This window comes from Molothrus aeneus, chromosome 9 (genome assembly GCF_037042795.1).
Source record: "Molothrus aeneus isolate 106 chromosome 9, BPBGC_Maene_1.0, whole genome shotgun sequence".
Classification (NCBI taxonomy): domain Eukaryota; kingdom Metazoa; phylum Chordata; class Aves; order Passeriformes; family Icteridae; genus Molothrus; species Molothrus aeneus.
Genome location: NC_089654.1, coordinates 800,122 through 812,146, shown reverse-complemented (window position 1 = coordinate 812,146; position 12,025 = coordinate 800,122). Strand labels below are relative to the sequence as shown.

The 12,025-nt window shown below is 52.3% G+C and overlaps 1 protein-coding gene across 3 annotated transcripts in view; it reads right to left on the bottom strand.

Moving 5' to 3' along the window:
• The window catches only part of NEGR1 (neuronal growth regulator 1), a 185,498-nt gene that overhangs the window by 67,587 nt on the left and 105,886 nt on the right, over nucleotides 1-12,025 (bottom strand). For all 3 annotated transcript variants that reach the window (XM_066555848.1, XM_066555846.1, XM_066555847.1), the window contains exons 3-4: nucleotides 11,216-11,341; nucleotides 3,153-3,284 (exon numbers count right to left, since the gene is read on the bottom strand). In XM_066555848.1, the coding sequence (XP_066411945.1) occupies nucleotides 3,153-3,284; nucleotides 11,216-11,341 (258 nt within the window). The remainder of the gene's footprint in view (nucleotides 1-3,152; nucleotides 3,285-11,215; nucleotides 11,342-12,025) is intronic.

Sequence of the window (12,025 nt, the reverse complement as noted above, 5' to 3'; positions counted from 1 at the left end):
GTCCCGGGTTGGGACAAGGAAAGAGCAATGCAGTGAACACCTGGATAAACCAAACTGATTGGAGCTAAAGCAGCCTAATGAGCTTCAGAAGCTTCCTAAAAGGCTGCATTAAGTAAATGCAGGGCTGCAGTGTGAGTCCTGGGCAGGCAGCACGGCCTGGGGGAAGCTGTCCCAGGCAGGCCCTGTGTCTGCACAGCCCTGGAATGCTGTGGCAGAGGTGTCAGAGCACCTGCCCCACCGAGAGGAGAGCAGCTTGGCCAGCAGGCTCCCAGGAATGGGCTGGGGCAGCCGAGCTGGGCTCGAGTGCCAAGCCCTGCTCCTGCTCTGCTCCCACCTGCTCTGCTGGGCAGGGCTCAGGGACACACAGCCAGAGCTGAGGACCCTGAAACCATCCAGGGGAATGGAAAAGGTACCCTGAAAACTGGACAAAACCACCCAGCAATGAGTTCAAAAATGCCCTTTCCCTTCCCAAAGCCAGCGGATCTTGATTCAGTGAAGTCTGACAGCTCCAGCTGCAACAGAGCTGTCCGAGGTACAATTACAGGCAAACTGACCTTAACGTGGATTATCCTAACAAAAGGGAATTCTGCAATGCCACTCCACTATAAACCCACATTTTCTATTTATTTAGACAGCTGACACTTTGAAATAAATGCAAATAAATGCCAGTTTCCTGAGGCACACATCCCATTCCTCATCCCCTCGCCATGGCCTCAGCTCTACTGGAAATTCTAGGATTCAGCAGCTGCCTTTAATATTTTTCAAGCATGACAGTAATAGAGCAGGAGAGAATGAGCAAAGTGACAGTAGCACCTGGAGAGTTTCAGACCAGCTTTCAGATGACACATGAAATCCAGACACTGGTTCATTCCAAGCAGGGTTCAATATTATAATCTATAAATCAGTATTTGCTTTGCAAAATGTAACGGAAAATGCTAATAGGATTTACTTGTGAAATGAAATTGGATTACATCTTATCTATTTTAACTTGATTTGGTGGAGCATTCCTTCAGCACCAACCAGCAGCTTCAATGGCTCCTCTCGTCTCCTGCCCCCCCAGCCTTTTGGGATTCAGGCAGATTCTCAGGCCGCCCTTTTTCCAAGGGAAATTAGGGAGGACAGGCACAAATTGAGTAGAAAATGCAGCTGCTGGTGTATCAAGCAGTGTAATGAACCCCCTGTAAGTCATTAGAGCCACACGTGTGCCAGGAGCTCTGTGTTTGTGCAGGGCTGGAAGCTGCCCAGACCAGAAACCTGAATTTCACAGAGTCATTTAAACCTGGGCATTTTCTGTCCCTGCCTGGGTGACTGAACAGCCTCTCCATGCCATGAATATCCAGGTGCCAATGCCTCCCTGAACCAGGAGTGGAGCCCTGGACTGGCACCAAGAGCACAGCCATGGACTGGCACCAGGAGCACAGCCCTGGAATGGCACCAGGAGCACAGCCATGGACTGGCACCAGGAGCACAGCCACCATGGAATGGCACCAGGAGCACAGCCACCATGGAATGGCACCAGGAGCACAGCCACCATGGAATGGCACCAGGAGCACAGCCCTGGAATGGCACCAGGAGCGGAGCCACCATGGAATGGCACCAGGAGCACAGCCATGGAATGGCACCAGGAGCACAGCCCTGGAATGGCACCAGGAGTGGAGCCACCATGGAATGGCACCAGGAGCACAGCCCTGGAATGGCACCAGGAGCGGAGCCACCATGGAATGGCACCAGGAGCACAGCCACCATGGAATGGCACCAGGAGCACAGCCCTGGAATGGCACCAGGAGCACAGCCACCATGGAATGGCACCAGGAGCACAGCCCTGGAATGGCACCAGGAGCACAGCCACCATGGAATGGCACCAGGGGCACAGCCCTGGAATGGCACCAGGAGCACAGCCCTGGAATGGCACCAGGAGCACAGCCACCATGGAATGGCACCAGGAGCGGAGCCACCATGGAATGGCACCAGGAGCACAGCCACCATGGAATGGCACCAGGGGCACAGCCACCATGGAATGGCACCAGGGGCACAGCCACCATGGAATGGCACCAGGAGCGGAGCCACCATGGAATGGCACCAGGAGCACAGCCACCATGGAATGCTCCACCAGGAGCACCATCATGGAATGGCACCAAGAATACATTCACAGAATGGCACGAGGAGTGGGTGAGAGCAGCAGCAGAGGAAGAGAACCCACACAATCATTTAGCTTGGAAAAGCTTTCCAAGACATCAAGCCCAAGCTTCCCCCAGCACTGCCAAAGCCACCACCCACCCACATCCACAGTCGCCAAACAAAAGGATGGAATTTCTGGGGAGGAAGCCTTGCTGTTACCAGTTTTATGGAAATGAAGGGCCCCTACACTGTTCCCTGTGCCCCAGGAGCCCTGGCCCCATGAACAAGAGCGGTCTGGGCAGCAGGGAATGCCCCAGGTGACAGCAGCGGCCCCACAGTGACAGGGCATGAGGGGATTTGCTCACACAGCAGCTCCAACAAGGCCTCTGGGGGAGGCACAATGCTGACATCTCATATTTGTGACCAATAAAGCTGCCACAGCAACTCCAAACCAGAAACAAATCACACGCTGGGTAATTGAGGTTAACCAAAGAAAACTGTTAGAACAAACAAGAGAAATTATTCACATTGTTGTGCCTGAGTTTTCTCACATGTTGGAGGGAAAAAGAACATTTCACATCATGCTGAGTGCTAGATCAGACTCAGGGCCAAGCTGAGAGCACCTCCCTGGCGTGGAGATCCCAGCAGGTCAGAGCTGCTGGTGTCACCAGCACCCTGCAGGGTCCCCACAGCAGTGTCCCTCTGTCCCTCCTCGGGGAGTAGCTCACACTCCATGGAGATCAGGCCCCATCCAGGGACCCAAGCAGAGCCTCTCATCTCCTCACATCACTTCCAGCACCACCACAACAAGAGAAACCAGGAAGGGCTCAGGCCAGCATCCAGAGCAGCCACCAGCAGCTGCTCAGATCATCAGCCAGAATGACAGCCTGCACCTCAAACTCTCTGGTGACACCCAGGTGACAGAGCACAGCCCCCTCAGCCACTGCGACCAAGGCAGCAGCTCCTGCAGTCTGCTGCTGCTGCAGACTCTCCTTCTCCACCACACCGAGGCAATAACAAATAAGAGCACTTACAGTTCACTGTGACCTTGACTTTCTTCACGTCCGGCACCGAGACGTCGTTCTCTGCACTGCACTCGTACTCCCCAGCCTGGTCCCTGGTGATCCCATAGATGTCCAGGTACTGCCCACTCTCAAAGGGCTTGGCTGCAATGAAATAACCACAGGAGGAAATTACAGCAGGCCGAGCACACAGCTCCTGAAACCCAACATCTGCACAGCAGCTGGAGTTTAACACGCCCAGCCACTGCTGCTCCATGCAGCAGCCCCAGCTCCGAGGGGAGGTGACACCCCCAAACTCCTGGAGCTGGCCAGAGGTTCCCTCCTGACCCAGCTCCACAGAGAAACTCAACAGCTCTGAGATACACCCGGGTAATTTGTACCCAATGGATGTCATGGAACAGAGCTGGCTGCCAGCAGTGTCCCAGGCCAGGCTGGAGCACCCTGGCACAGGGGAAGGGGTCCCTGCCACGGCAGGGTGGACAAGATGAGCTGTCAATGCCCTCCAGCCCAAAGCAGCCCAGCACTGCACCATTCCTGCCTTCAGAGCTCAGCATCCCTGAGTGCTGATGGTTTGCAGAGCCCAGCCTGCCCTGCAGGGTGGAGCAAAGCCAGCCCAGGGCCAGCTGCAGGGACAAGTGCCACTGCTGGAGCAGCTGATCCCAGCCAATAATTAACTGGATCCAATCATTAACAGCTCTCCTCGGCCACAGGACCCAGAGGAATGGGATCTGGGTGTCACACAGGAATAAGGACAGTCCCTGAGTGATTCCCAGGACAGGCAGCGATCTCCCTGTGCTGGGACAGGACAGAGAGCCAAACAGAAACATTGGTGTCTGTGCCTGCTCCATGCCCTGGAACCCACTGGGAATTGTTCCCAGCCAGGAACACTGGCCCAGCTCAGCTGGAGCCCATCAGGAATTGTCCCAGGAACACTGACCCAGCTCCAGGAACATTGGAACCTATCAGGAATTGTCCCAGGAACCCTGGCCCAGCTCCAGGAACATTGGAACCTATCAGGAACTGTCCCAGGAACACTGGCCCAGCTCCAGGAACACTGACCCAGCTCCAGGAACACTGGAGCCCATCAGGAATTGTCCCAGGAACACTGACCCAGCTCCAGGAACACTGACCCAGCTCCAGGAACACTGGAGCCCATCAGGAATTGTTCCAGAACACTGGCCCAGCTCTAGAAACACTGGAACCCATCAGGAATTGTTCCAGAACTCATCTGTCCCCCCCAACACGGGGCACAGGCGCTCCCCAGCCCCTCCCAGCCCTCTCCTGCTGTTCCCACCTGGCAGGGAGTGTTTGGTGTCCCTCACCTGGAGCTGCTCCTGCTCCCAGCTGTGCTCCCAGCCTCTCCATGGCCAGTTAATGGGTTTGGGTTCCTCACAAGGCGCTCACCACATCACAAACCCCAAGAAGTTCAGTGCCACCATTACTGCAGCACAGCCTCTCACAGCAGCCGCCACCACAGGTGCTGGAAATTATAGGTCTAAGGGTTTAAAAGCCTTGCTGGAAGTGTTTTCCCAGCCTGAAAGCCTTTAATTGGCTGTTAATAACTGTGCCTTTGGGAGCTCTGGGAAAAACCCACTAGGAAGAGCTGTTATGGCCTGGCCATCAAGGGGTGAATTATTGGTGCCTCTGCACAAGCCTGGGCTTGGCTGGCTCTGGAAAGAGGGGAAAACGTTGGGCTGGCTCTGATAATTGAAGCTCTGACATGTCTCCTGAGATCCACATGCTGCTCGTTCAAAAGTGCAGCCTTTCTCAGGTAAAAATGAACTGATATCTGTGGGAATAAGCTCAGCCTGCATTTAAAACTCTCATTTTCATTGCATTCTATGAGTTATTAATGAGTTCATCTACTTTTATTGAAAAGTAAGAAATGCTTCCCATTTATCATAAAATTGTCAAAAAGAAAAAGATCCTGCTCATTTCTGTGCCATGCTTTTGGGCAATTTTAGTTTGTATCTCAAAAAGATTTTGATCCCACTCTTGTCCCTCAGTTCCTTCACCAAGCCCCAATTATTTGACCATCTTAGCTGGAGCATTCTTCTCCTGACAAGTGTATTTTAAAGAGAATTCTTTAAAGGATTTTAAGAAGGCCTGAGGATTTCCAGGAATGCCTTTAATTGTTCCTGAAGGGATGCTCAAAGGCCTGCAATGGTCCTGGTAGAAGTGTCCCTTTCTGAGGAGTGTCCCTCAGAGAGCCCCAGCTGCAGGGCAGTGTCACCTCCCCCGGAGCAGTGGCTGCTGGCACTGGATGTCACTAAATTGGAGCCTGATACCAACCCTCCCGAGGCTGGTACTACAGGTCCTGTTAAAAAGAAAAGGCCAAAATCCCCAGAACTGAACCCAGAGGACGTGGCCTTTCTCACACAGAGCTGTGGCTTGGGAGGCCGTTTTGGGAGTGATTTTATTGCTGATCCAAAGGCAAAGGGAGGAATCCCACCCAGCTGTGTCCACTGGGTGCTCCTTTGACTTTAAACTGTTAATTAATCCCCGTGTTTGATAGCAGGCACCATTGATTTAATGACAAGCTATGCCTTTACCAGCTGAGCAATCCCTCCAGGATGACCAGCGGGCCATGAAATTCTTATCAAACACTCATAAAAGCCCTCAGCTCCCTGGGAGGCTGCAGAAGGACTGAGCCAGGCAGGCCCTCAGCAGTGCCCCATGAATGTCACTGCTCTCAGGAAGGGCTGGTGGGGGAGCCAAGGCCACCTGAGCCATCCCACGCCCCAGGGAATGCAGGATTTGGGTGTTCTCCAGGGAACACTGCTCATCCATGCCTCCAGCTGACCAGAGCTTCCTCCAAAGGTGTGTGATGGTGTTCACAGGGGTCCCAGGATGAGGGAAGAGACAAGGATCTGACTCCATGGTTCAGAGGGCTGATTTATTATTTTATGATATATATTAAAGTTATACTAAAAGAATAGAAGAAAGGATCTCATCAGAAGGCTGGCTAAGAATAGAAAAAGAAAGAATGATAACAAAGGTTTATGACTGACCAAGACAGTCCAAGCCAGCTGTGATTGGCCATTAATCAGAAACAAGCACATGAGCCCAATCCCAGACCCACCTGTTGCATCCCACAGCAGCAGATAACCATTGTTTGCATTTTGTTCCTGAGGCCTCTCAGCTTCTCAGGAGGGAAATTCCTAAGGAAAGGATTTTTCAGAAAATATCATGGCTACACAAAGGAGCCTTCCTCAGGAGCTGGGGCTGTTCCTGGCTCCCTGGCAGTGTCCCAGGCCAGGCTGGACAGGGCTTGGAGCTCCTGGGACAGTGGGAGGTGTCCCTGCCTGTGGCACTGGATGGGCTCTGAGGTCCCAACCCAAACCATTGCAGGATTCCTGGCCCAGGAGGGAACAGTCCCTGGGTTTGAGCTCTCTGTGCCAAAGCAGCCTGGGCAAGGGGGTCACTGCCAGGCTGTGGAGCCCCTGCCAATTGAACTGGAGCTGCAGGGTCAGGAAAGTGCAGTTTGAGATCCTTCCCACAGTAAGGGCAATCCTGGAGCAGCCCCTCGGTGTGGAGGGGAGGCAGGGGCAGAGCAGCTCCTCTCTGCTCAGAGATCCACAGTGCACAATTGCTCTGCTCCGGGGGAGAACAACAGCAACACCCTCCCCAGCAATACCTGCTCCCTGCTCGGGAGCCAGCAAGGAAAAGGAAACAAGCCAGAAACTCCTTTCTAAAACTTCCAGCTTTAAAGCCATCTGTGAGCAGGAGAGGGAGCATTTGAAGGGTTGGCCCTTTGTACACAGGCAAAGCCCTGGAAATCCGATAATAATTCCTGTCAGTTGAGGATTTGCAGCCTGGAAACGCAGGTTTGAAGCACTGGCACTCCAGCAGAGCCCTTCTCCTCTCTGTCAGGGGCAGGGGGAGCCCAGGCTCTGCCAGGTCTGGGTTTGCTGCTCAGGATTTAGGGAGGCTTTGCTCAATCCCTCCCTCAAAGAACAGCAGTGCTCTGCAGAACGGACAGAATGAACACCGGGGTGCCAAGGACCTGCCTTGCATTCCACATGGGAAAATCTGCCTCTATCCACAGTGTCTGGAACCCTGCTCCTCCAATGCAGGCCCATCCCTACATCCACTCATCATCCTCCTGCTCCGGGAAAATTGCTGACCAGGAGTGATGGAGATTAAACTGTGAGAAAAAGGAAAGAGAGCAGGGAAGAACTGGGAAATATGAAGCTGGAAGTAAGCAGGGATCCCAGAATCCTGGAATGCTCTGGGTTGGAAGGGATCCTAAATCCCATTTCACTCTGCTGTTCCATGGCAAGGACACCTCCCACTGTCCCAGGCTGCTCCAGCCCCAGTGTCCAGCCTGGCCTGGGGCAGTGCCAGGGATCCAGGGGCAGCCACAGCTGCTCTGGGCACTCAGGGCCCCGCAGGAAAGAATTCCATGCCAGGGCCTGACCCTCCTTCCCCTTAACTCCACTGCCCTGTGCTATCCCTGCCTCCCTTGAGCATCCCTTCCTTCCCCAGCTGGGGAAGCTCCCCATGAGAAACTTCTGCCAAAACCAAAGCGGAGAAGGGTTTTGATGCACGGTGCTGTCATTGCAGTGCCAGAGTTCTATTGTCATTGCATTGCAAGGGTTCCACATTGGTAGAGTTTCATGCCTCCTTGAGGTTTCTTGTGGGCATCTCCTCTGGGGCACTGACTGTTCCTTGTCCTCACAGCAGCCAATGGATCCAGCTCCCCTCAACCAACCAATCCACTCTTTTAACACACTCTTCTTATTGACTACAGGTGTGGCCTGTTAAAATCAGGCCTGCTCCCAATCTCTAATACTTGGCTCAGCTGCAACTCCTTAATGGGGTAAGATTACTTTCTATATTACCTCTATTTTCTTATGTTGTATCCCCCTACAGCACAGCACCTGAATTTTGGCAAGGAGGATCATTTATCAGGAGATTTCTGGGTGTCAGCTGCTGCTGCTGCCCGCAGAGCTTTGCCCAGGCATTGGTGGGACACAGCAGAGCTAAAGCTGTGCCCTGGCAGAACTTCATCCTTTAACATTCTGCCTTCATTCCCAAACTATCGATGCTGCACTTTGCTGGGAAATGTCAGAACAAAATAAGTAATACCTGCAATTTATTCGGGTGACATTTCAACAATACAGATTTGGAGATTACAACCCGCAGCCCGACGCTGTTACGCTGAGTGGGGAGATTTGCTGGATTTACATAATGGGGCCGTGTAATGAATATTTATAGAACGAGAGCATTTACATAATGACTGCAAGTTAAACACGCACAATAAAGATTCCGGGCCAATAATTTACGGACTAAGTTTAAAAATCACCTTGAAATGCATTTTATTTTTATTCCTACGAAAGGCTCAATTTATCTCTTGTTCAGAAAAATTGAATCCGACCTCATGCGAGTCGAGGCTGTGTTGATGTAAATCATGATCATATCCTGGAATTAGTCTACATTGAGTCATTTGTATTCAGAGATTTCAGTTCCTTATCTTTTAGCAGCAGCTTTGACAAACAATTTGAGAATATTCTAAATATGCTTGGTTAATATAATTTAGTGCTGGATGGGAGATGCGCTGCCTGCCCGGGAGCCTCATTAGTGCCGCTGGGAATTACAGCCAGAACGGGCAGGAATTAGCGAGCGCAGCCGAGGCTGAGGCAGGAGAGGAGCTGCAGGCAGAATACCAACGCTCTCTGCCTCCCTGGGTGTGCTGGGAGGGCTGTGGTACACCTGTGCCCGTGTGCCCTGGGCACTGAGCCTCCTCTGGGGCACACGACTGCCCCTGCCAGCGCTCGCTGCCACGTTTCTCTTCACAGGGAAAAGCAAGGCACAGCTCTTCCCGAGGATTCCTGAGATTCACCTTCTCTGAGCCTCAGAGAGAGGGAAAACACAATTCTTACCGCTTGCTGCTGTGCCTGTGTTGTGCCAAAGCAGAATGCAACGTGGAGGCTGTTTATCCATGGGGATGGTGTTCTGTTTCCTTGGCTATCAGGACCAGGAGAGTGTGTGTGTGTGTGTGTGTGTATCAGGACTGTCACTGACAGCCACGAGATTCTGGGCAGTGTGAGCAGGTGTGTGCAGAGCGAGTGCTGGGCAGATCCAGTCCGGATGAAATGTACATAGTATAGTATAATAAAGTAATTCATTAACCTTCTGATATCCACGGAGTCCTCCTCATCACTCTCTCCCCTTCATCAGAGTCACTTTCATTTACTGTAAGCACTGGGCTTGCTCCCTTCACATCTGACAGGATTTTTGAGCCTTTTGCAGCCGGTGCTCTCCCCCTCCAGACCCTGCTGTGTCTGTGGATCCCCAGGGCACAGAATCCCCGATCTGGGATGATGGAAGTGTCCAGGGTGGGGTTGGATGGATGGGGCTGGGAGCAAGGAGCACATCCAGGGGGGTCACTGAAGGCCCTTCTGACTCCCTGCATTAATTTCCACAGATTCATTTGTGTTGGGAAGTCCCTCTGAGCCCCTGGGTCCACCCCTGGCCGTGTCCCCAGGTGCCACCTCTGCATTTTGCCTGAACTCCAGATGAGGATGCTCTGCTCGCCCTCAGCCCCTGCTGCAGCCTGAGTGCAATAATTCTCCTTTTCTCCTCCTCCCTCTCCAGGAGCATCACCCCAGCTCCTTTCTGCAGCCACTCAAACGCTTTAAGCCATTAATCCAAAGTATCACCAGGGCTTCCAATAAAATTTTATTTGACATTTAGTTAAAATCCATTTTCTGCTACAACTGAATTTTTCCTCTAGTCCCCTGATGGACACTTCAGGCTGAATTCGTTGTCATTGTTTTAAAGGTCAGAAGTGAGGGTTTTTTCCCAGATCTTGCTTTGTAAAGCCAACTGTTCCTGGGGATGATGAGAGGCTGTGGCAGCCCACGGAACCCTTCTGGTCTGTAATTACAGGATTGTGTACAGGCTGGGGGAGCAGAGCAATCCCTCTCTGCACAGCCAGCTCTGACTGCAGAGTCCCAGTGACAGAGGCAGTGCCTGGGACAGAGCTGGGGAGCACAAAATCCTCATTTCCAGAGCAGGCATCTCCCCAGAGCCCCTGCTTTGCTCACTGGCAGCAGCTGCAGTGGCCCTGACATTGGCCAAAACCTTTCCTTTCAATGTGCTTTGAGGAACCAAAGGGATACATGGAAATATCCAACAGCAGGGATGCTTTCTGTTGCCATTTTGTTAACAATTTTTCACACACATCATTGAATTCGTTCAGCAAAACCATTCTGATAAGCTGAATCGTGGAGAAATGGTTCAGTGGTGAGGAATTCTGGAATATCCTGAGGGAGGGACCCAGCAGGACCATAAATCCCAACCTGTAGCAGTGGAAGAAATGAGAATAAACCAAACCTACTGCATGGCCTGTTCCTGTGTTTAACTCTCGTTTCCCATTTCTAGGGAGCGCCTTGTGCTCCTCATTCCATCCTTGCTTGGATTTCAACTGGAATTGGTTGATCCATGACTGAGATTACAACATTTGTAGGGACATACATCCATATTTAGGGAGCTCTGTCCTCGTCCCTGTGTTATGATGATGCCTGAAGTTTGAGCTTTCACATTTCCCAGGCTCTGCACTGCATTGGTGTACAACTCTGAACTCCATATAAATGTCAGCAGCTCTCCTCACAGCTCAGGCACACAGAACAATCCTTGTCCTCTCCTCAGGCACACAGAACAATCCTTTTCCTGCCCCAGAACCAAGGACAGCATTGCAGCTTCAGCCCCAAAAAGTGCAAACAACAGAGAATTGAGGAGAGCAACCTGGGAGGGTGGGACTGCAGAACCTGGAGCTGGAATTGGACAATGAACCCCAACATGGAACTGGACCCAAATTTATAAAAGTGCCATAACTTGTGACTCAGGGTCCATCCTGGTGTAGAGCCCTGGCCAGGCTCTTGCAGTGCCCAAGGTGCACCCTGTGAATGCCTTTAATAAATGCCCACTTTGTTCCTATAGCTCTGCCCAGCCCTGCTCCAGGAGCCCCCCAAGGCACCCCCAGCCCTGCCAGCCCAGCCGCACTCAGGGCCCAGGGGTGGCACAGCCCTGGTGCCGCTGCTGCCCCTGTGCTGTCCCCAGGCACTCACCAGAGGGGGAGATGTGTCTCCAGGAGATGGAGGGCTCTGGTTTCCCCGTGGCCAGGCACACCAGGGTGACGTTGCTGCCCTCGTTCACCACGATGTCGCTGGAGATCCGGAATATCTTGGGAGAGACTGCAACGAGAGGGACAGGGCTGTCAGGGGGGCTGGTGCAGACATCTTTGATGGAAAATCCTTTCTGAGGACTTTTCCTCCTGAGAGGCTGAGAAGCCTCGGGAACAAAATGCAAACAATGGTTATCTGCTGCTGTGGAATGCAACAGGTGGGTCTGGGATTGGGCTCATGTGGTTGTTTCTAATTAATGGCCAATCACAGCCCAGCTGACTTGGACTCTCTGTTGGAGCCACAAGCCTTTGTTATCATTCTTTGCTATTCTATTCTTAGCCAGCCTTCTGATGAAATCCTTTCTTCCATTCTTTTAGTATAGTTTTAATGTAATATTTATAATAAAATAATAAATCAGCCTTCTGAACCATGGAGTCAGATCCTCGTCTGTTCCCTCACCCAAGAACCCCAGTGAACACGGTCACAGGGGCCACCAGCAGGGGCACAGCACACACAGGGCCCAAGAGGCCCTGCAGAACCTCCCCCAGGGCAGCCCAGGAGCTCAGCCCTGGTTCCAAACCCCACAAGCACAGGCAGCATTTTCCTGTGTGTGTGCAGAGAGCTCCTGGAAGACGGATGCTCCTACTAAAGGGGAGGCTGAGCTTGCTCCTGGCAGTTTGCAAAGGAGACAAAATTGGGTTTTTCTGGTGCTTTTAAAAATTAATGATGCTGTTCCAACCACTCTGTGTGCAC